General features: G+C 36.7%; 3 protein-coding genes across 4 annotated transcripts in view; 1 reads left to right on the top strand and 2 right to left on the bottom strand.

Annotated features, from left to right (window-relative positions):
* Positions 1-1,734: 1,734 nt before the first annotated feature.
* Positions 1,735-9,933, bottom strand: stoml3a (stomatin (EPB72)-like 3a). 2 transcript variants are annotated; one of them, XM_065281658.2, is made up of 7 exons: positions 9,241-9,933; positions 8,898-9,001; positions 8,690-8,762; positions 5,632-5,714; positions 5,250-5,453; positions 4,944-5,078; positions 1,735-2,843 (listed from the first exon to the last, which is right to left on the bottom strand). In XM_065281658.2, the coding sequence occupies exons 1-7, from the start codon at positions 9,299-9,301 to the stop codon at positions 2,655-2,657; spliced, it is 849 nt and encodes a 282-aa protein (XP_065137730.1). In that variant the 5' UTR covers positions 9,302-9,933; the 3' UTR covers positions 1,735-2,654. The 2 variants fall into 2 exon arrangements, with proteins under 2 accessions (XP_065137730.1, XP_065137728.1); XM_065281656.2 differs by lacking the exon at positions 9,241-9,933 and having other exon boundaries at positions 8,898-9,201.
* Positions 9,934-10,610: 677 nt separating this feature from the next.
* Positions 10,611-20,123, bottom strand: slc25a15a (solute carrier family 25 member 15a). The gene is made up of 7 exons (XM_065281655.1): positions 19,703-20,123; positions 18,427-18,510; positions 15,567-15,825; positions 13,613-13,753; positions 13,205-13,380; positions 12,961-13,119; positions 10,611-11,724 (listed from the first exon to the last, which is right to left on the bottom strand). Exons 2-7 carry the CDS (start codon positions 18,479-18,481, stop codon positions 11,603-11,605), a joined length of 912 nt encoding a protein of 303 aa, XP_065137727.1. The 5' UTR covers positions 18,482-18,510; positions 19,703-20,123; the 3' UTR covers positions 10,611-11,602.
* An 825-nt stretch (positions 20,124-20,948) lies between these two features.
* Positions 20,949-25,061, top strand: part of foxo1a (forkhead box O1 a) — a 46,528-nt gene continuing 42,415 nt past the window's right edge. The window contains exon 1 of the mRNA XM_065281654.2: positions 20,949-22,078. Coding sequence (XP_065137726.1) covers positions 21,515-22,078 — 564 coding nt within the window. The 5' untranslated portion in view covers positions 20,949-21,514. The remainder of the gene's footprint in view (positions 22,079-25,061) is intronic.

Genomic DNA, 25,061 nt, shown 5'->3' with positions numbered 1-25,061 from the left:
TTTTCCTATTTAAAATTTGACTCTTCTGTAGTTACGTTGTGTACTAAGACCGACAGAAAATTAAAAGTCCTGACCATATCTGCCTAGAAAATCACAACTTTAATTTCCTGTCGGTCTTATGGTGCGTTCCAGGCAGGTTTTTAAACCCGTGAGTTACGACTTCAAAACCACGACTCACGACCTTATGCGTTCCAGGCAGCCCGTAACTCGTGTTTTTACAACCTTCTACCGGTGAAAGTGCACTGGAACGGCAGTCAAACCCGTGACTCGTGGTCGTGAGGCGTGGTTTTGAACTGGTGAGTTACGGGTTACGGGTTGCCTGGAACGCAGCATTAGTACACGATGCAACTACAAAAAATATTGAAACTCTTTGGTTCTTTTTTAGCGCGATGCTAATGGTCTAAACAGATTCAATGGATTATGCTAAGCTATGCTAAAAGTGCTAGCGCCAGACCCTGAGATCAGCTGAATGGATTCCAAAATGGTAAGAATCAAATGTTTAACTCTAGTAGAAAATGAGCATATTTTCAAAAAAAAGTGGAGTGTCCCTTTAAGGGTGAAGTGTGTAATGTATTGGACAAAAAGTGTAAAAACGTACTCTTTGGTGCTTTCAGAACATTGCTCTGTTTGTTTGAGCATCCGGACCAGCCCGGCATAGCAACATTGGCTAAACCAATGGCTTGTGTTTGATCTGTTTGACTGACCAATGGCATATTGGGAAGGGGTTACACACTTCTCATTTAAGGACGATTCATAAGACCATGAATTGTATGTTAAAGAAGTTTCCTTTGTTACATTTTTTTTTTGTATTTTGTGTTGTATAGCTTGTATGAGCTTAACATGTGAACGGTTACAACACGTTACTTGAAAAGCATGTCTTAAGGCTGTGATATGATTTGTTGGTGTATCTTACCTCACTGTTGTGATGCATTGAAAAACTATGTTATGTTGCACAATGTTAAGCATGCTGTTATTTTGTATGCTGCGTATTGCAAGTAGACAGAAGTCCTGCAACTTTGTGTAGTTTCAAGCAGTGTTTAAAAGGATAGTTTACTTTCAAATGAAATTTACTCATGTTCTTCTAAACCTGTATGAATTTTTTTTTTCTGATGAAGACAAAATAAGATATTTTGAGAAATGATGGTAAACACAAAGCAGACCATTGACTTCCATAGTAGGAATAAAAAAATATGATGGAATTTAATGGGTACAGTCAACTGTGTGCTTACCATCATTTATCAAAATATTTTCTTCATCGTTTATCACAATACTTACAAAATATTTTTTTCCTACTATGGAAGTCAATGGTCACTTACTGCTGTGTGTTTACCATCATTCGCAACACACCCTGCCAGCTAACCAACCTGAGCATATTGCTAATTTCTGAGGGAGGAGCTTCATATACAAGGAATTCAACTGCTGGTTTTTAGATTCATGAAAACAGAGGTGTAGAAATATGGTAAAGAATGTGAAAAATGTATTTTTACGTTACAGTGCACCCTATCAACACAATCAAACCATCAAAAACAATGCTTACCACCCCTTTAAAAACACAGTTAATTTGTGAAATATATTGGTTTCTCCTTAAAACAGAATAACATAAAATAATCCAATTTACTGTTTAAAGAAATACACTGATTTTACAGTGTGCAGTAAAAATGCCATTTTGACTTGAAATTAAATAGCCTGCACAACCCTAGGAAAATTTGAAGCCGTATATCTTTCCAAGTCCTATTTATTAAAAAAGTTTACGTGCACTGTTAAAAATAAGCCATGACAATATACTGTGTAATATAAGTGTGTGTGCAGGGAGGAGACTGGAGAAAATTATCAACTTTAATTAGAATAACACGAAGCACAGACAGACAGCAGGCATGGAAACAAAATGAAGGCCGGAAAAATACTGGGAAAAACAGGCCCGCTTAAATGGGTAGGAGATGAAGAGGATGATCGTTGACAGGTGAGGATAAAAAATGTTTTGCTGCGGTTTCCGGGTTGAACAACAGAGATACTGTACGTTTTCTCTTGTTTGGATGTGTCAAAAATGTCAGCCCCATCAGCAGCAACATGTGTATAAACCATGCGGTATTAAAGAGACAGCTCTCTCGCAAAGTAAAGTTGTTTACAAATTTGTCCGCTGCAGCTCAGTATATGCAACAACTGAAGATATTAGAAGACATGTTTGTCAAGAGAGTTTTATAGTAAAAATACAGCATAGCAAATTCTTTAAAAAAATTTTTGCAACATTTTGTCGGGGCTGAACGCAGCCCAGGTAAGGGACCGTGGAGATGATGGGAAATGGTCCAGAGGGAGGCAAATGGAAAATACACGGGGTTAACAGACAGGTGGACAAACTAGCGTGACTGTAACTTATGATAAATTACAGCAACTCATTACAAGATTTAACATAGTAAGTTGAATTGATATATACATGCATGAATATACTTAAAAATTATGATATAGCAACAAATGAACTCTATTCAACATGGGAAAATGTCATGTTATAAAAGTTGCAGTAAACATGTGACACAGAGCATTTAACATCTGCGCATGATCCTCATTTAAAAATCTCACTGCTCGCAGTCAAGACTTCACTCATCATGAGAACTCATAGCTTATAAAACTGAGCAAAGTTGTTTCTGAAAACATTCATCTCATTTAGATATGAAGTTTTGAATGATGTCGATAGGCACAGGGAAGATGATGGTGGAGTTTTTCTCAGCAGCGATGGTGTTAAGCGTCTGGAGGTATCGTAGCTGGAGAGCTGAAGGTGACTCAGCGATCACTAGAGATGCTTCCTTTAAAGCCCGTGAGGCGTTCACCTCGCCCTCTGCTGCAATCACCTAAACACACAATAAAACAATACATCTGAGTGAGCATGTTCTGCATGTTATGGATATCCCCCATAAAAGTGAAAAGCTTGTCAAGTATGCATACTCGACATGTGACCTCTGCGTTTAACCCAACCCAACCCAAAACACATGCACTGCAAGTCGTGAACACACACACACACCCGGAGCAGTGGGCAGCTATCCCAGCACCCGGGGAGCAATTAGGGTTAGGGGCTTGCTCAAGGGCACCACAGTCACAACCCACCAGCCATGAGACTTGAACCGGCAACTCTCCACTACCGAAAGTTAAGTCTGGGCCACAAACACAACACATTCATCTTAACCATAATTTATTGGCTGATAAACAAATTATTCAGTGCCTGATTCAAAATATGTAATTATAACCTTGAATTGGCCTAACATGCTGTATTACACATACAAATAGACTGTCTAAGCGTGAATCTTTTCTGGGAACTAAATTTACAGTGAATTGTTAAGCATCAGAAAACACACACTACATTATTCATGTGTATCTGTCATGATGTGACACGAATCCAGGCTGCATAGCAAGCATGGCCACTGCTGTACATGGTGTCATGTTCTACAAACTGTCTGGTGTTTAACACAAAATGGAGTTATATATGGAGTTAGTTTTATTTCAAAAATATAATACACACAAAACGAAGTTTAAAAGTGTGATCCCATTTTGGAAAATGCATTTACAGTGAGGAAAATAAGTATTTGAACACCCTGCTATTTCGCAAGTTCTCCCACTTAGAAATCATGGAGGGGTCTGAAGCCACTCCTTGGTTATTCTGGCTGTGTGCTTCAGGTCATTGTCATGTTGGAAGACCCAGCCTCGGGCCATTTTTAATGCTCTAACTGAGGGAAGGAGGTTGTTCCCCCAAATCTCGCAATACATGGCTCCGATCACCCTCTTCTAAATACAGTGCAGTCGCCCTGTCCCCATGCTTCACAGTAGGGATGGTGTTCTTGGGATGGTACTCATCATTCTTCTTCCTCCAAACACGTTTAGTGAAATTATGACCAAAAAGTTCTATTTTGGTCTCATCTGACCACATGACTTTCTCCCATGACTCATCCAAATGGTCATTGGCAAACTTAAGACGGGCCTGGACATGTGCTGGTTTAAGCAGGGGAACCTTCCGTGCCATGCATGATTTCAAACCACGACGTCTTAGTGTATTACCAACAGTAACCTTGGAAACGGTGGTCCCAGCTCTTTTCAGGGCATTGACCAGCTCCTCCCGTGTAGTTCTGGGCTGATTTCTCACCTTTCTTAGGATCATTGAGACCCCACGAGGTGAGATCTTGCATGGAGCCCCAGGCCGAGGGAGATCATGTTTAGCTTCTTCCATTTTCTAATGATTGCTCCAACAGTGGACCTTTTTTCACCAAGCTGCTTGGCAATTTCTCCGTAGCCCTTTCCAGACTTGTGAAGGTATACAATTTTGTCTCTAGTGTCTTTGGACAGCTCTTTGGTCTTGGCCATGTTAGTAGTTGGATTCTTACGGATTGTATGGGGTGGACAGGTGTCTTTATGCAACAAACGACCTCAAACAGGTGCATCTAAAATTTTAAATACTTATTTGCAGCTGTATCATACAAATAAATAGTTAAAAAATCATACATTGTGATTTCTGGATTTTTTTAGATTATATCTCTTACAGTGGACATGCACCTACGATGACAATTTCAGACCCCTCCATGATTTCCTTAGTGGGAGAACTTGCAAAATAGCAGGGTGTTCAAATACTTATTTTCCTCACTGTAAGAAGCAAGGAAATTTGTAATTTTTCGCATTTGGCAGATGCTTTTATCCAAAGCGAGGTGTAGACGGGTTTACCACGAAGCTACACAGGAACACAGTTACTTGGACAAATAAGTTTACATTATCAATGTTATATGCAATTTGCTTATATGAATGGTGATCTAGAATACTTCATAACATGCTTCAAGCCAAAATTAAGTCTTTTAAGTAAATAAATTAAGTAAATTGTATGTAAATAAAACAGAAAAAAAAAATTTATCCAGAGAGTAAAGATTCAGAATCATGCATTAGTTAAGAGTTTTTTCTTGTAGTGCTCTCACCTTTGCTCGAGCCTCACGGGACGCCTCGGCCTCTGCAGCCATGGCCCTCTGAAGCTGAAGGGGCAACTTAACATCCTTGATCTCCACCCGCTCCACTTTAATGCCCCACTCAGCAGTGGCCTCTTCCAAGGCATTCTGTCATCAAGATAATACTATAAGGCTATGAGGATCCAGAACTTTCATACCACTCTCACGTTTAGACAGCTGGGTGTAGTTTTACAATTGAAGCAACATTGGTGTTATAGAGATGAACTGATGTATGTTTATAATATTCTTTTATCTTAACGCTTTTTTTTTGGTATGTACCTGCATGCAGTATGAGATGCTCTCTCTGTCTGATAACAGCTCTGATAGGTTCTTTGTGCCAAGCACATTTCTCAGGGTGGTTTGTGCCAGCAGTCTTGTTGAGTGGTCTGCATTACTCACGTTGGCCACCGAACATATAGGGTCAAATACACGGAAATACACCACACCATCCACATTCACCGTCACAGAGTCCTTGGTGAGGAACTGATACATAAACACAATGCGAAACATCAGACTGTGATTCAAACATTTACAGATTAATTTACAGATTCACATTTGGCTTGACAACAAATATATAAAAAACTTATAAATTAAAATAAATAAAACAAACAATCAATTATTTTTACAGTGATTGGTATGCACTATGAAATCAGATATGTACCTCTTGTGCAGGAATATCAAATGACACAGTTCTCAAATCCACTCTCCTGAATGTGTCTGTACATGGCAACACAAAGAAAATTCCTGTGCAAAAGAAATGAAAAAGTAATACACAAAAAAACCCCATATTTTAAACAACACTTAAAGCTATATGTGATATAAAAATGTCATTGGTTTAAAAAAAAAATCCAAAGCAAAGAAAGTAAATACATTACATAATAAGCATGATAAAAACATTTTAGAAATGTAAAAGTTAGATTTTAAATTAGGAAACATGTTTATAGTTAAAGGTACAGTGTGTAACATTTAGAAGGATCTAATGACATAAATGCTATATTGTATACATAACTATATTATCAGTGGTGTTTAAAGACCTTAAATAATGTACTGTTATGTGTTTATAACAAAAGAATGAGCCGTTTTTATCTACATACACCGCGTGTCCCCTTACATGGAAGTTGCCATTTTGTGCCGCCTACAGAGCGCGTTTTGTCACTACTGTATTGTCACTACTGTATTTTGTCTTAAACAACCACATGTTTGTCCTGTGGCAGCTACCGTAGCTTCTCTATGCGTTTCAAGGAATAGTGGTTGCAATTCACAATCTTACTGCTAAATGCCGCTAAAATCTACACACTGCACCTTTAATGAAGTACTGTACAGATGTGCTCAGCTATAACATCTATAAACCGATGAAATGACTTCAAATCGGAAAGGTGAATTAGTTTTATGAAAATCTCTAGATATAATTGTTTAATAATGCCAGTTATTTATACAATTCTTTGTAAATGTCAAAATCAATGTTTTCAAATCAAAGCTGTTCAAAAATGTACTGTTTTATTTTATAATGGTAAGTAAACATTTTCTTAACTTAAATAACTTGAAAACCTTGCACTAAGCTAACAAATTCAATTCCTGAATACACAATTATAATTTGAATAAATTGCCACCAGGTTTAAATGTATATTTATTTTTCAATCAGAGTATTGACTTGCAGTTTATCTGTGCTATTACACTTAAAAAATATATATATATTTTTGCACCTTGTCTAATTTACTTAAATGAAACAAGTTAATACAACACAATTTTTTATTCAACCTATTTTTATAATGTTCAATCTGCTTAAATTTTAAAAAATTACATGAACTCAATTATTTTGGACCACATTAATGATTTTTGTTGCTACACTCAAAAAATAGTTTGTTCATTCAACATAATTGAATTAAGGAAAACTTTTCCACGAAATTAGTTTAGGCTTGTACAACAAGAATACAATAAGTTAATTTAAGCAAATAATCTTTTGTTGCACCAACTTAATAAATATATTTTCATTGGTCATAAAAATATCTTGTTCAATAAACTTAATTCAGTTAAGGAAAACTTTTCCAAGCCATTAATTCAGGTCTGTTCAACAAAGACAAAACAAGTTCATTCAAGCAAAAAAGTCTAGTTAAACCAATTGTCAGTTTCTATATAATACTAATTAGCATAAGCACATGTTGGCATAGTGACACATTGGATGAACATCAAACATGCATTAACACAGTCAGTGCTCTTTAAAAGAAGTATGTACGTCACATCCACAACTTAACCACAAGCGCCACCCTTCTGCACGATGGTAACCAAACAATTCGTAAAAATATAACACAAACTCTTTTAAATCAATAAGATAAACCAGCATTAAACACAATAAAGTCTTTATCTTTACCTAAAAATGCATAAAATAACACTTAAAGGTGCAGTGTGTAATTTTTTGAAAGATTTCTTGACCGAAATGCAAAATAATATACAAAACTATATTATCAAGGGTGTATAAAGACCTTTCATAATTAACTGTTATGTTTTTATTACCTGAAAATGAGACGCTTTTATCTACATACACAGAGGGTCCCCTTACATGGAAGTCGCCATTTTGTGCTGCCATGTTTCTACAGAAGCCCTTAAAGGACAAACTTTTTTACTAAGTTGTCTCCAACAATGACATTTTTGTCCAGTGGCGGCTACCATAGCTTTTCTATGTGTTTCAAAAGCGATAGGTGAGCAGTGGTCTTGGTTGCAGTTGGTTGCAGTTCGCAACCTCACCACTAGATGCCACTAAAATTTACACACTACACCTTTAATACAAAAAATTACTCTCCAAAGGCAGTTGCATGCAAAGCATGCTGGGAAATACAGATTCAAGGCCCAGTAAGTAATAGCAACAAAAATCATTAATGTGGTCCCAATATAAAATGATTGAGTTCATGTAATTTTTTAACATTTTAAGCAGATTGAACATTATAAAAATTATAAAAATAGGTTGAGACAAAAAAAATAAAAAATTGTGTTGTATTATTGTTTGTTGTTTTATTTAAGTAAATTAGACAAGGTGCAAAAATATTTTTTTTGAGTGTATAGTAATAAAGTATATGGAAAAAATATGAATAAATTAATGAAAGTGACCCTAAAATTTTGAATCCAAAGTTACTTATATTACTTATATGTTTAAAGGCATAACAAATAATGATATATTAGATATACTTCATTATATACATATTATACTCAGAGGCACATATCTGCATACGTTTAATGTGTATTGCATGTTTTTCCTAATCTTTCCTCATTCCTAACATAGGCACCCAGTGGCTTAAAAGACTTTGAAAAGAAAGAAGCGGCTTGACCTGCATTTTAGGTAACTTAAATAAATATCTTTCTTTCTGTTGATTATGTGATATGTTATATTTTTGACAGTAGATGTGGACTGCATAAAGGGGGATCGTCGCATAAACAACCTTATCCATTGTTTCCATAAGGCTGGGCTCTTTGGGAAGCTAAACAAGCTTAAATTTCCCTAAAGAATTTCCCTGGCAAAGTGCATTCGGCACAAAAATACTCTGTCACACGTCCAACACTTTGTCTATGTTTAGGAGACACTTAAACAGTATTAATAAGTCAGAATGCATAAAATAGCTTTAGACCCCCCCCCCACCCTTTAACAGTCAAGAACATACAGCAGATGTTCAAATGAATTAAATGGGTACAGTTGTTAAAAGTTTATAACATGAAATAGAAATAATTACCTGGTCCTTTTGGTTTTCTGTCCACAATAAGACCCAATCGAAAGATCACAGCTCTTTCATATTCCTGTACGATCTATAAGCAATACATGCTGGTAGTACTTAAAACTTCATCATAACTAAACTCAAGCAATTATTTGATGAATTTAGGCCTTAATGCTCAGTCTTTGATAGTTATTTAGAAAAACAATACGTTGATACAAAAACATACCTTAACACACATAAAGAAAGTTATAGGAAACAATCCAATTGCGACAATGACAGAAATGATGACAATAATCCAGCCGAAACATCCCATTGGGGATGGTTTATCATCTGAAAGACACAAAGCAAATTTTCCAGCATGGCCACACAAAATATCATCAAACACTTTTAACATTTGTTTTACTTGTAAACCAGCATTGAGAACATGACCTGATCCAATGTTGAATCATTATAGTATTCAATCCTTTTAACCTTGGATTCCATGTCAGGTAAAGATATCAATTACCACAACAAATACTAACCTACCCATGTGCTACATCACGATTACATTTTAAAATACAAATTCCTACCTTCGATGATATGTGTACTACTTGCAGTATCCCGCTCTTGAATCTTGACTACAGAAGTCATCTTTGACAGCAACACAGACAGTGTGTTATGAAAGAGAGTAGGTAACACAAAATCATTTAACTTGTGCTCATCCCTCGTGTGGGTGTGGCCTATCCCTCTTCCCTGAAGACTGCATGTGTGTGTAAAGCAGCACAGGTGAAATGTAAAAACTCTGTCTCATTTGATATCAGATGTTGAAAACACAAACCTGAAATGGTTGCCTTTGATAATAATTTCGGTATTTATTAGGTGCTTCCTTATGTTTATTAAATGGTGTTAGAGCTGTAGTACAATATGAATAATTCATGAAACCCTGACCAATTATCAGACAGGGGAAATATGAGCTCTGAAATTACATGACATATCATCACACAATCTAAATAATGCTGGGTTATTTTAAAAAGGGACAAGCCCAGCAGCGGGGTTACAGTTAACCCAAAAATGTTTTATAATTGACCCAACAATGGGTTTAAATAAACCAGCATTTTGGGTTGAAACAACCCAGCATGGGCTCATCCCTTTTTGGCCCAATGCCAAATTATATTATATTCTGTACCATTTCCACTTTTTACTGTCTACTTATACAATTACTTACTCATTAATTACTTATACAAAACATGATTACTACATAGTTGAATCACACATTTAAATTATAATTTATAAGCCATGATTACTACACTTTTACTATTAAAAAATATATTCCGTAAGGTATGTTAATTTTTAATTTGTAAAAATAAAAGTATGTTTTTGTAAAGCAGATGATGACACAAAAGTACTGACGTGTCTGCAACATGAATATTAGTTTATTATATTATTTTTTGGTTAACTTTTATTTTGTACAATGTAATTAGCTTGCTAGACCGCTTACGCAGACGAGATATCGCAACCACACATTTTTGAGCAGGCATTAGTGCTAGGTACCAATCGGGGTCCTAGGAGAGACCGAATTGCTCATGACACCGGGTTGAAAATAACCCATTTTTAGCGTCGGGTTAGATCCTTCCCAAACCCAACTCTGACCCCAAAGCCAGGCGACAATTGTTTAAAGTTTAGAAAATAAATCAGAAAAAAAAAAGAGTATAAACCAATACTTACCAAGTGACATACTAAGGCAAACTAACCCTAAACCGAAGCGACAATGATTTGAAAATAGGAAAAAACAGTTGAGTAACCAATCCGTGAGAATGCCACGAAAAATTAGCAAAATATTTCTTGACTATCATGTTGTTTTAATTACGAAGTAAATATTAAAATATTTATTTAAGTAATATCTTTACTTGAAAGTATTTATTAACATTTAATATTTCAAACAATAAGATTACATGACGGCTATAATAAGTGAAACTTTATTTTTACACATTTATTTTTTAATTTATTTGGCAAAACACTCGTGAAACATTGTAACAGATGAAGTGCTGTTAAAATGTAATAAACAATACATTTAAATAAAGTCAAATACAATATTGGTTATCAAACATTTGTCATATGAATGGTTATTCAGTCATTAAACTTAGTTGGATGTGAGGCCTCATTAAAAAGGCAGCAAGGATCAAAGAATACGTGGAAGATTTTGAGTCCCACATGGAGCCAACTTTTTAAACCACATAAACTCATAAACATTGGCCCTATTCTATATGAATGCAAAACATTAATTGCCACACCACATAAACTGTTCATTTAATAAATTCATATAAATTTACATATTTTTCCCTACTGAAAAGACCTGCTAAAACTAGCCTAAGCTAGTTGGCTGGTTTGAGCTGGTCTCCCAGTCTGATTTTAGTTGGTTAAGATGGTGTAGCAGTCTGGTTTTAGAGAGGGTTTGGCCACTTTTTTAGATGGTTGGGCTGGAAGATCTGCTGACCCACCATATTGACCAGGCTGGAAGGCCATCTTAATTAGCTTTGCAATACTGGGAAAACCATCTCAAACCAGCTAAGACCAGCAAACCAGCCTGACCAGATAAAAAAAAACTCTCTTAGCCTGTTACATCAGCTTAATCGGTTAAAACCAGGCTGGGTGTTTTCTGGTCTTTTCAGTAGGGTTGGCTATATGTGGAATGATATTGGTCCATGACTGTATTACTATACATGAATACTTATAATTTGGTATTTTAGCAGCAGGTTATTGACTATTATTTGGTATCAGAATAAAGATCTGGGAGAATGGTCTAGACAAAATGTCTAAAGGTGAGTGTTTCAAGTCATAGGGGAATCAAGTATACAGCAGAAACAGCAGCTTTAAGACAGATTCACATTTGCCCTCTTAAAAAAGTTCTCAAAATAAAACTGGAAGGTCGTCAATGATGTTTAAATGGAATAATTAATTATTAAATTGTTGCATCATCATCTTGCGACTGACTTCATAAGCCAGAAAAAGAGCACCATTGGCAGGAAATGTTCGGATCATTGTAGGCGTCAGACCGGAATACAGAGGTGCCACTCCTAAAATCAAGAAGATAAAACCTAATGTAATGCCTTTAAAAAGAAAACCTTTAGCCTCATTGTATTCAGTCTTTTCTAAGAACAAGTGTCATTTGTAATTTAAATTCAAAGATGCCTTTACGGTCTTTCTTGCGATTTACATACAAAAACACAAGGTAATAATTAGTGCACTTTAAAGGTGCAGTGTGTAAATTTTAGAAAGTTATTTTAACAGCAATGCAATATAATATAGATATCTATGTTATCATTGGTGAAAAAGACTTTACAAAATGAACTGTATTGTTTTTATTACCTTAGAATGAGTCGTTGTTATCTACATACGCAGTGGGTCCCCTTACATGGAGGCCGCCATTTTGCGGCATCATGTTTTTACAGTAACCTTAAACGGAAAAAGTACTCTACAGAGCGCATTTGTCATTATGTTGTCTCAGATGATGACATGTTTGTCCTATCATGGCTACCGTAGCTTCTCTTTGTGCTTTAAAAGGGAAGGGTGTAATTCGCAACCTCACCACTAGATGCTGCTAAAATCTACACACTACACCTTTAAGTGTATTATTATTCAAACGTTAAGACAGTAAAAATGTTTCAAATCAAATACCAGAAAATCTGATTAATCTCTTAAGACCCGAGCTTTGGTTTGGCTTTTTTTCAGATTTCTATCAGCTATTTGGAGTTAAAGCAACACTATGTAGTTTCCATGTAAAAATGACTTACAGCTCCCCCATGTGGTTGAAAAGCGCAACAGTGTCTGGTATCAGACACTCTTCTGCAGGCAGGGGGAGGGGCGGGGCTGTGTTTCCTACCCTCCACCGCCACTTTCAGAGTGTGCTTGTAGCAGCTAGGAGGCTGCTCAGGTTGCAGCAACAGTGCAATTTGTCCCATTAAAAGTTGTTTTATCACTGAAATAATTTTAGAGACATTATTTAAAGGTAAAAAAACTACATAGTGTTGCTTTAAGAAGAACAAATAAATATAATAACCAAATATTTTTCTTTGAACGCGAAGCAGTGTAATTGTCCACGTTTGTGTAAAGCAGGTTCAAGTTACACAGAATTAAGTATTATGGTGCAAACAACAAAAAATTGGATGTCCACGTATGTGGACACACCAGGTCTTAGGAGGTTAAAGTATAAATCAAAGATGGAGTCACTAGTTACACAAACACATTTTATATGAGTAACGCAAGTATCAGTTAAAGATTCAACAATGAAAGGAAGACACCTGGAATCTCACCTTCATTTCGTAAAATCCCCATTAGTGTCTTGAGGAAACCCTCTTGTCTCCCTGCTAAAGACAGGACCTGAATGCGAGACTTCACACAGTCTATGGGATAGACCACCAGCCATAAACAGGCACCACCAAAACCGCCACTGAACATCAAGGGCAAAACGCCTATCAGAAGACAATAACAGTGATAAGATTGAATGTTTGTTTACAAAGAAGCTGTAATTATGTCTTCTCTGGGTATCTACAGTACCTATGTGCTCTTTATCTCTGCCCATGTGACGAGCAAACATGGACCGGCTGAGTTCATATCCTCCAAAGAAACAGAAGTACCCAGGAATTTCACGAGCTATGGTGGTGGTGAGACCCTGATAGAAACCCAATGGACCGTTTGTCCTCAGCACATTTCTCACGACCGACCACACTGTACTGAGAGAGATAAAGCTTTTATTCACCCTAGATGAATTAACAACTTTAACATTAATGAATGCTAATAAACTACACTGGTCATCGTTACTTTATGTTAGCTATAATGTCAGCAAATACAACCTTATTGCGATGTGTTACTACCTGTAGTGTCTGTTAAGTGGTTTGAGCTGAATTGACAGCAAAAACTATTTTGATCAATTATTATTTTTATTCAATATCCATTCAAACAGACCTTTTCTGTCCACTGGCTATCTTGCCGGACGCCTCCATTTCATGCATGGCCTGAAGTCGACATTTGACCAGTTCAGTAGGGCATAAAGCCAGAGAGGAGAAGATGGATGCTACAGAACCTGAGCAGGCCTTCTGAACATCACTGAAACACAGATACACACGACTGTGTTATTCACAAACACTGACAGCATACAAAGTCACGATACTCTGGAGTGATTTTTTGCTGTTGTTTCGTACTTCCACCAAATGGATTTGTAATGGTTTGGTGCAAGAATGAATGCACATATACTACAAACCATACAAATGGCCAACTGTGTGATTTCTGAACCATTATCTCCAAAAAAACAAAAAAAAACAGGTTTGTTTAAAAGTTAGAACGTTACACTACCACTAAGCAGTAGTATCATAATTGCAGTAGTATGATAATTGTTAAGTACTGTGTTATTGTCATCAGATACAATATTTGTACAATGGTGTCATGGTTTTGTAAGTATTGACATACTGTAAGGTCATATATTGACTGTAAACAAGCAATGCTGTCAAAACACAAAAACATCACACACATTGAGTTAACTGGTGAAATATAAGCATAAAGAATTTAATATTACATATATAAGTACTGTGATGGGGTCATGTTAACCCTTTACCTGCCACAACAAGAAAAAGGCATTTGAAAAATGTTTTGTTTGCATTTCTCCTAATGTCGCTAGTTAACACACTATTTTTTTTCAACACATCCCATAATTTTAAAAAAATCGGCCTCTACCAAATGGTTGATATGTCACTTAAAGGAATTCAAACTATATATACTATGGAAATTAAAAAATATTAAACACAATCAAAATAAAATAGTTATATATTATGTATATTAAATCTTCTTTATTTATTGAAGTGTAAAATATTAAAATATTTCAGGTTTTCATTTTAACACAGGAAATAAAATGTTTTCATGTTTTTTAGCAATAAAAATAACAAAGTAACCAACATAAGGACTTTCTGCATTTAAAACCTAAAATAAAAGAAGGTAAAAGATAGTAATACAATGGCATTTTTAGGCTAAATTAACATTTCTTTTTAAACCATCAATGATGTGTAGAGTAAGCCAACATTAGAAACAATTCAAAACATAATTTAAGAAGTAATTTCTGATTAATTAATCTGTTATTATGATTTCCATACATGTATTATATGAATTCATTATATTTATTGAAAAAAATATCCAGAAGTGGCAAAAAATACATACTTAAGAAATGATCTCAATATATTAAATAAGAAATAACAATAGCTGTGTCATATTCATAGCTGCGAATGATCAGAAATGTATATTTCATAGCAAATAGTACATTGTGACTGCAGAAATGGATGATCTGAAAACATTACCTTGGCTTTTCTACATTAACAGTACCATAAAGTGACAAATCAACCCTTTGGTTGAGCATGGTTTTGAAAAATTATTAACCCTTTAATTGCCTGCTCGACCAATTGGTTGAGCACATTTTGAGTCCCCATATTTTATTGAGAGGAGTACCTAACTTAACTCAAGCTGATTGAGCCATCTCTACTATTTGGTTGAAATATGTTATGCCAAACAAAATCCACCAGATGTCAATGTGTCAATCAACAGCACTCATCACAACACATCTTCTTATATGGATGTCAGAGAGAAAAAATGCTATGTGACCTGTTTTTTTTTTTTTTTGACATATTACACTGTAAGAGCCCTAACGTTACAAAATGATGTTACTTGGTGCCATGAAAAAAACGTTTTTATGTTTTTAAACACAGATATTATAACTAACTATATTTAAGCATTATAACACTGCCATGGTCAGCTCAAAATACAATTAATGTTTATCATTACAGTGCATTAAACAAAAAAAAAGTCATATAGATATCTACAATGGTAATGTAAACAGTAACATTGTTTTTTATTCGATTATTTAATGGTAATTCACCTGAGTTCAGTGCCTCTGTCAATTCCTGAAACAAAGCGGACCACATTCTGGCAGAAGCCGTAGCTCATGAAGAGCACAGCGTTTTCTGCGATGTTGGCGATGAGGGCAGGTGTGGTGCCCTGATAGAGCCCTCGCAATCCAACCTGTTTGTAGATGGAGACGAAGCAGTGAATAAATCCTCTGTACATACTGGGGAAGGTCTGCATCTTCACCTTAGCTGTGTCAAAGGGCTGCCCACTTAATACACAGGCAATCCCACCTTATAAAGAAGAGGGAAACCATACAGAAAATACACATTAGTGTTGTTGTCAAGACCACCTTAACCGAGACCAAGTCAGGGCCAAGACCATGACAGGCCGAGACCGAGACAAGACCAAGACTTTGAAGGGTCGAGACCAAGTCTAGACCAAGACCAGTGCAAGTCACTGCATTAAAAGACTTATGATAAAATGTGGAAAATGCATATGATTAGGCACTTCTCATGCGTGTCTGTGTGTATGCCATGAGAGAAGCTGATAAAATAATAAATTGGCATTATAAAAATCTGTAAATTATAATAATTATTTATAATAATTAATGATAAAAAATTTGTCTTGACCGGTCTTGAAATAAAATTCTGAGTCGTCTTCGTCTGAGACGAGACCGAGTAAAAATGTGGTCGATTCTGAGATGAGACCAAGACCTTTAAAAAGAGGTCTTGAGACCAAGACCGATCTTGAGTACTACAACACTAATACACATCATTACGGATTCAGTTGCCACCTGGTTTATGGAGTTTGCATACGTACAGTGATCCTAATAAGTATTTAGACAACTAAAGTACTTTCAAATGTACATACAGTATGTTATTACAACGTTTATTATTAAGATGCTTGGATGCTAGTTCCCTATGATCTTTCTGAGCCATTTTTGAAAATACTTAAAAATGGTCCCAATCTCATTTTTAGTGAATGGTTTAGTGATTTACAGGGCCGCAGGTAGATGTTTAAGGATGGGGGTGCTGTGTGCATGGTCTATGACGTCACCGAGCTCCGGACTACTGTAAATCTTTAATATCCTCTCTTAATTAATACTATTTAGGGTGTCTGAGTTTATAATTCACTTTAGACAGTTTGCTAAATTGTTTAGCATTTGGGGTATACTTTGGGATCCCTGAAGTTTAAGAGAGAGTTGCAACGAGGGCACGGGGGCATCCCCAGATCTTTTTATTGAAAGAAATATGTATGTATATTTGTACATTAACAAGATGCAATAATAATAATAAGTATGTAAATTATTATATATTTATTCAAATTATTAAAAAGATGTTGCATTATGTTGTTATCAGACAGTGTGATCAGGACCCAACAAGAAGGGTCTTGTATCACACTAAAGGGGCTTACTTCACGATAACAAACTGCTGCCTGCTTATCTATATAAAAAAATATTTTATTAGTTCATTTTTAACGAATGCAGACCTTCTGTGAGAAAAATCCATTTATTTTCGACGTTCAAATGTCACGTTTACGCTATTTGGTTTATTCATTTGTAAATGTCATATATGTTATTAAAAGACATATTTATAATGTTTGTGTAATAATAAACTGTACCTGTCAAACTGATCTGCAGTATCTGGGTTACAATGTGTTATATTAGTTTTGAAAGGTTGTTATCTGTAAATAACAAACCTGCAAATGTCACGACTGGCCAATCAGAATCAAGCATTCCAACGAGTTGTGTAATAATGGGAGAATTAAAGCCCTTTCTACAATGACCCCTAGCCCTTCCCAATAAATACTTTCATTTAGGCACTTTATTTCCACTTTTCGAACATTTTCTGTCAGACCGTTTGGTCAGATGAACCCAAGTGCATTGATGAAGGGACACATAACACTAAACTAGACTGAAGACTTGACAACTTAACTTGACTAGATACTTGACTTGAACAATCCGCGACTTGAAATACAAAATGAACCTGCACAGAACTAAGGACATTAAATAAGGGAATCTGAACAAGGTAACAAGGGGGAAACATGTGATGAACTAATGATTAACAATAAGCAGGAGAACAAGGGGGCGGGGCCAAGAGACGAGACACCGAAGGCACATGACCCGATACGAAGGCCATAAGCCTCCACATAGAACATCATGACTCGACATAAATACCATACAAGACTCTTTGGCAGGATCCTGACTTTTTTTTTATTGAAAAGAAATGCCTTTTCAATGTTATATGTGATAAGAAACGGGAGACTAGCAAGGCATGCTGAAGGTGGATTCGAACCAGGAACATCACATTAAAAGCCAATTTCATGAACCACACGCATAAGCCACCGAGGTTGTTAAGTTCTGTAAAGCTGTTGATATGTTGAAGCTATCTGCACTGAGATTAAATAGACCCTGAATGAATAATTATAAATGAACCATAATTGGTGTTGCATTTACAATTCTGTGAAATTATGGTAAATGATGTATTTATAGTGATTATAGTAAGTGATATGACATATATGAGTTGTTTATGAATTTATAAAATCTTTTTGTGAAGCTTTCAAATGTGCTTGTGCTGCAGTATATATTTTTTAAAAATAAATTTCACATGGTTTGATATATAGATAGTTTTTTTCTAATTATATTTTCCTGAATCCTCTTAAGCAAATTCTGCCTGCTCCACAAATCTGTGCAAATCAATGGATGGCAAATAAACTGTTCTGTGTGCAGTATAACAGCCTGTCAAAATGACTGGTTAAAATGTGAAATTTTGCAATGGAAATGAGTAACAGTTCTGTCTAAGACAACCCGAGTGAAGACATAGTTTGAAACAGCCTGGTGTATTTCAACTGAAGGACATTTTAGACTCAGAAAATGATTCATGCAATGTTACCACATGCTCCAGCTGACAGATCTATGATGGCTTCGGTGACAGGATGTGGAGCCATTGGTAAATACGTCTTTATTGCATCAATTCCTGTAAGTGTAGGAAAGGTTTTTATTCATACATGTACATGAATAGTTTAAAAAGTGGAATTTAACATAATACCTGAATAATTTTGTGTTAGTTTCCTAAAGTTTATAACACAAAGCACTGTCCAAAACTGTCCAAGTCTCTAATAAAATGATACACACCATATCATATAACAACAATAACAATCTTGATTATAATTTCATGCACCATGGTATCAAAAAAAAAAACTTGAAAGAATACTATGGTACTCAGGGCTGGAAAGGGGGAAACGCGGGGGGACAGAGTCCAAGGAGTGAATTTCGAGGTGATACTTTAAACTGGTAAGAATTTTTGAAATGGTGAAATCGAAAAGGAATTATATTTAATTTAAATTACTCCCAATTATGAGTTTTTTTATTGTAACTATTATTTTATAATGCATATTTAAGCTTGTCACATGACACTTCACAGTCACAGTGGCACCGTATGACTGATGTGTCAGTTTTCTATTCAGATGTTTTCTCTTATTTAAAATATCCATTATCTTAAAATAGATTCCTCATACTTAAAAATAAGAAACATAAATAATTGTAATGTTGGGTTATTTTAGTAAGAAGTCCCTTAAAATTACCCCAAGTGAGTCCCCCCAGGCGATTTCTGCCATTTCCAGCAATATACTGGAACTGTATACCAGTACTATAGGTACTACTATAAAAATCTATATGGCTAGTAGTACTATGGCACCATATAAAGTATGTTTATATAACATCACAATATGTGACCCTGTCTGTAAAAGGAGGACATTTGCTGTTAATCATTAATTTTACATTTAGGTTATTGATGTGTTTGACGTGGTCTTCAGTCAATATTAAAGACATGAAGATTACAAAATGTTCTTTACATTATACCCAAAATATAAAAGTAATACATATTAGCTTAGCATACCTGTAAATGAAACCCAAAGCATTGCGTAACTAACTTATACGTTTAGTGCATAAGCATGAAGTGAATATATATGACCCGCGAGCTATCAATAGTACACTCTTAATCTGTAACCCCATGTGATCCCACCCCGAGCACTTAACGTTAGCTTTCACTGTACACGAGTTTATTGTACCAACTGAGATCATTTAAACCCATGCACCTGCACACGAATGTCTTGTATAACTCAGGTGCTGCCATACAGTATGTCACGTTACACAAAGTATACACTTACCAGTACTTGATCACTTAATAGCAGTGCACACGTACACAGATCCAATGAAGTCTGAACGAATCCTACTGTACCGTTCAAGACGTAACTTATGCAGAAACCGAAAGCACTTCCTGAAACAATTCCGCTGTTATTAATATGGAACGACTGGAAGGTGTGTCTTGTTCTAGGCATAGATTCCTGGAAAACATACTTAACCTTTAAAACAAGAGAAGATTATGTACCCTGTTTATCGTCATATCCTTCCAGTTGACTCAACATCAAGCTTGTGAAACGAGTATTTCTGCACATAAGAGGGTTAATATTTAAGCAGCTGTCAGTGACACTTTTGACCACTTGATGGCAGAATAGCCTTGAATTTGTGTCGTTATCTGAACGTAAACACTGTGAATTTATAAGGTTTGGTCTACAATTCTTCAATTCTATAAACTGTATATAATATTTATTTTATTCTTAAAATAAATAACCCAATGCGTAGATATTGTAATGTTTTAAAGCTTGCACAAAAACATCAGTCAAATCAATAGATTTTTAAATTATTTATAATCACTTATATTGTGTATTGTGTAGATTAGATAGACAGACAGACAGACAGACAGACAGACAGACAGACAGACAGACAGACAGACAGACAGACAGGCAGGCAGGCAGGCAGGCAGGCAGACAGACAGTCCCTACTGAAAAATCCAGCCAAGACCAGAATAAGCTAGTTAAAGGTGGCAGTAGCTGGTTTAAGCTCGTTCTTCCAGCCTGGCAAAGCTGGTCAAGCTGGTGGGTCAGCTGCTCTTTCAGCCTGACCAGCTAAGTCCAGCTAGACCAGCTTAAAAAGTGACCAATCACAGCTAGACCAGCTTAAAAAGTGACCAATCACAGCTAGACCAGCTTAAAAAGTGACCAAAACACAGCTAGACCAGCTTGCTACAAAAGAAAAACCAGCTAAAACCAAACTGGGAGACCAGCTAAAACCAGCTCACCAGCTTATGCTGGTCTTAGCTGGATTTTCTAGATAGATAGATAGATAGATAGATAGATAGATAGATAGATAGATAGATAGATAGATAGATAGATAGATAGATAGATAGATAGATAGATAGATAGATAGATAGATAGATAGATAGATAGATAGATAGATATTTACTAGAATCGTTAATTTATTAAAATGTTTCATTGATTACTAAAAACACCGTAACATATGCGTTGATCTATTTATGCCTATTTAACTTTTATGAATTAAAATAAAATAGACCTACGCATATATGTTGTTTAGATAACTATAGAAAAATTTGATAACATCATTCTGCTATTTTTAGAAGATGTTCCTTACGCGTGTTTTCACAACATTTGGAACTCGGCGAAAGTTTGTTTACTACTTTCACAGGGGACGAAAACACTGCTCGTTTCGCTTTCGAACCCGCGCGTGTGGTTGGCTGTCGGCGCCTGTCAATCACGCGAGGGGGCGGTGTCAGGTGACATATGATAGTGAGTTCCAGTAAGCGCACTAACAGTTTTACTACACAGACATTCAACAAGCGACAAGGACTATCACATACCACTGGACTAGACTGGATTACAAAACGCCTTCGTAACTTAACAACAGAACAAATCTGATGCCATTTATTCTACTCTATCACACGCTATAGCCGTAAAGTTAGTTGGGACGGACGATTCCAAACGCACAGTCGTTTCCGATGTAACAAAGTCAAGTTTTAAAGTAACACCGCTTTATTTTCATCTGATTTTTTTGGCGTTTTGAGTCACGCATTATTTTGCCAATCATATGTGACATTTTAAGACGCGTACAGTATTGCTGGTACCATGGCTGAAGCAGCCCAAAACCAGATGGTCGAGATTGACCCGGACTTCGTGCCACTCTCCCGGCCGCGCTCCTGCACTTGGCCGCTGCCGCGACCGGAGTTCCCGAATCCCGCCGCCGCCGACTCCAACACATCCTCCCCGGCTCCGTCCGTCAAGCAGGAGCCCTCCGGCAACGCGGACTTCATCAATAACCTCAGTCTGCTGGAGGAGAATGAGGACTATCCGGATCAGAAACCTCTAATCCTGTGCTCTGATTTCCAGTGCCAGGACAACTGCATCCACCAACAGCAGCAGCACCAGCAGCAGATCCCAAATCAGCAGCAACAGGTGCCCGTGCTCTCCTCCCCGGTGGCCGCCGCTGCCGCAGCCGCCGCCGCTCAGCGCAAAAGCAGCTCGTCCCGACGCAACGCCTGGGGAAATATGTCATACGCGGACCTGATCACCAAAGCCATCGAGAGCTCCCCCGAAAAACGCCTCACGTTGTCTCAGATCTACGATTGGATGGTGAAGAGCGTCCCTTATTTTAAAGACAAGGGGGACAGTAACAGCTCTGCTGGCTGGAAGGTATTTGTTTTGATTATTTGGTTTGTGTACAGCCGTGCCTGTGGTAGGCTACTGTAGTTGCACGAGCGTTGCGTACTTGCGCTCACGTCTTCTCCTAGCTGCGCGAGCTTACAGATTTTCTGTATTTTGGCCATACTTGATTTCTGCTTTCCCATAAGTCCCAATTACTTGTGCATCCTTATTGTTTTTGGATTGTCAATAGTGTCCATTCATTGTTGTGTAGGACAGCTGATTGGCTCTTATTATGCGCAGCACATGGTGAGGTGATGCAGTCAGTGGGTCAAGTGCTGTGGCATGTCATATGACAGGTCTCGAGTAATATATGTTATGAGATGCCTACTGACAGGGAGAACTTTTAGGGTCTTTTCAACTTTCTCAGGTTAAAGGTAAATGCAGAGACGAACCCTCTGTGACCAAGATGCAAAGATCAAATTCAGAAACGTAGAGCTGTTGGTTCAAAAACAAGGCTGCTTACTTGAATGCAACTGAATGAAGAAAATGCAATGTTTAAAGACAAAAAAAAAAACACACAAACACAGTTTAAGCAATACACTTTAATGTCCAGCTTCTGTTATTAAAAAGAAAGTTTTTTTTTTAGAGAGGGTCTTTGTTAGATTGTGTGGATCCATAAAGAACCTTTAAATTCCACTTTTGAATGATCCTGAGAGGTCTCCAAACCAAGATTGTAAGATCATCACTGATAGTAAAATGTATGTGATAAGGTGTATCCCAAACAAAACAATTCAGGTGACGCAGAAACTGTTATGTCACTTTACTACCGGTATTCCTGAATCAGCCTGGCAACCAGAGAAACAAGAAAACAATCCCTTTCGGATCCATGGAAACATGCCCGTTTGGTGGGCGCAAAGTTGCGTTGTTAGGTGTAGCGCCTCATCGCACTGCACACTATTAATATCCATGGGATTAACTGTCAATGCCCCTCCGATGTTTGCCAAGTATGTAAGCATGGCAGTCTACGCATGCAAGTAGAGATCTGCTCCACCCTTTGGTTTATTGTCTGGCTCTTTGTGCCAGCATTCCACAATTGTCATGCCATTGTGAATCCGTTGGGGAGGTGCATGCATTGATAACTGAATAAAATAAATTCCTATGCTTGAATGAGCGTATTTTACTCAGGTGACTACAGGAAGTACAGAGAGTACAGTACACACAGAGTTTTTTCTGAAAGCACGCCTAACCCGTTGTCAGATCAATATGTTTTGGTTGTTAAACTCTGTTGAATCTTCTTGAATCTGCGATTGTATGCTTTAGAATTTTGGCATGATATTATTTTGAACCGCAGAGTTGTGTAAACATAGCTTTGACCTTAGCGTATGACGTCTATAAATGTACTAGAACATCATAGGCGTGAGGCGGTTCAAGTTCTCCGCACCTATCAGCTACGTCATTTCACCTGTGGCCTTTTTGTTATTAGGCAAATAGCTGCTGATGCCTATAACATGCTGCAGTCATGCGTTAACGCGTTTAAGATTGCATTTTTTTGCATGTGTTGTAAATGACTCATTGTCAAGTTTAGTTTCATTGCTTTGTGTTTGACTAGGTTTTGGAAGGGTGTGAGGTGGCATAGTGACTCGGTGAGCCACTGGCCACACAGGGCCAACACTGACAAATGCTGCTTTCGTATTGACCCTATTAGGCATGCAAACTGTTTGTGGATGTGAGTGACATATTGAGCGATAACAGAAGTATGAATTATGATTTATTTACTAAAACGTATTAGTTAGTGTGAATTTATTTAAATGAAATATTCATACCTTTTAAAAATGCAAAGTTAAAATGCATGGATTTAGTACAAGAAAGCTAGTGAAATGTAATGTTGACCAGCTTCAACACCATCATTTGTACATGTTCACTTATTCCTTCCTATAAATTGCAACTTAAAATCTTAATGAAATTGTTGTACTGCACCTTTATAGCCGGCTTTCTGCATAGTCAGCCTGCTTTTGCAAGAACTGGCATCTCTGCCAGCTTACTGTAATTCGCTCCAGAAATTGGGTATTCTCATAGATTTCTCTCCATTTCTTTTATTCTCGATCTCTTCTTGCACGCTCTGATTGTGATAAGAGAATTGAATTTCTAATATACCCCATCACTCCACCGCTCAACCCGCAGTGCTGAATCATCTGGCTAAATTGTCAGTATGTGAATTGCTTCGGTCTGGGCTTTGGTCCAGAGGATAAAGTAACTCTTCTTGACAGAGTAACTTTTGGTGGTTAATGTCACACCCCCAAAGGCTATATTTTTGAAACCAGGTTACAGTACTTGGGGCGTACTCAATGCTTATGTCCATTAATCTTTCTCAGATCTTTTGCGTTGATGTAGTGCACTGTTCAATTACAATTAAAGTAGTTAAATCAAAATATCATTAATATACATCAATGTACTACTCTATGTAAATTTATGATACAACTATGAACTTTTTTTAGTTCTTTTAGTTCTATGTGCAAGGAACCATAGAGATGGTAGTCACATTTAGGCAAGCATTGTGATTCAGCGTGATTCAACCACCAAGTTTATAGTGAAAGACAGTGTGAGCTCTGTATTACATGTAACCCAGTAGGTCAGCCAGCTCTGGGCAGCTTGACACGGTAACTCATCTTTTTTTGCGGAGAACAGCTATTGGACTTCATTTTTTTATCAGGAGACATGTCTTACACATTCTTTTCTGCTGTTTATTTTATGTTGTTTTTTACCATTTTTGTTACAAATGTAAATGTTGCAAGCCAGGTTCAAAGTCGCATCATCACTCACGTGAGGATCACAGTTTAATTTGTCATAACGTGCATTAATCACAAGCCCAGTCTGATTCAAGGTCTCAGGTCACGATTTTTATTCAGGATCTGAACAAAACCAAAGCTGGATACTCAGTTTTATTGTGGTGTGAAGTCTTTTGTAATACTTTTCTTTTGGCACCTTCGTTGTGAATGTCAACAAGCCGTATTCAAACTCTCATCGCCGACAT

Source organism: Paramisgurnus dabryanus, chromosome 8 (genome assembly GCF_030506205.2).
Source record: "Paramisgurnus dabryanus chromosome 8, PD_genome_1.1, whole genome shotgun sequence".
In the NCBI taxonomy this organism is placed as follows: Eukaryota; Metazoa; Chordata; class Actinopteri; order Cypriniformes; family Cobitidae; genus Paramisgurnus; species Paramisgurnus dabryanus.
Note: the sequence above shows the minus strand (reverse complement) of the source record. Positions and strands in the feature narration are given on the sequence as shown.

What these genes read in the sequence shown, in the direction of transcription:
- stoml3a (XM_065281656.2), bottom strand. Translation starts at nt 9,065, where the DNA reads ATGTTAAAAGTGTTTGATGATATTTTGTGTGGCCATGCTGGAAAATTT. An exon ending in CTTTCTTTATGTGTGTTAAG is followed by an intron (nt 8,763 to 8,897) that starts GTATGTTTTTGT and finishes TATTGCTTATAG; the next exon opens with ATCGTACAGGAATATGAAAG. An exon ending in CAGAAAACCAAAAGGACCAG is followed by an intron (nt 5,715 to 8,689) that starts GTAATTATTTCT and finishes TCTTTTGCACAG; the next exon opens with GAATTTTCTTTGTGTTGCCA.
- slc25a15a (XM_065281655.1), bottom strand. Translation starts at nt 18,481, where the DNA reads ATGGCTCCACATCCTGTCACCGAAGCCATCATAGATCTGTCAGCTGGA. An exon ending in TCTGTCAGCTGGAGCATGTG is followed by an intron (nt 15,826 to 18,426) that starts GTAACATTGCAT and finishes CTTCTTTATAAG; the next exon opens with GTGGGATTGCCTGTGTATTA. An exon ending in ATAGCCAGTGGACAGAAAAG is followed by an intron (nt 13,381 to 13,612) that starts GTCTGTTTGAAT and finishes TATCTCTCTCAG; the next exon opens with TACAGTGTGGTCGGTCGTGA.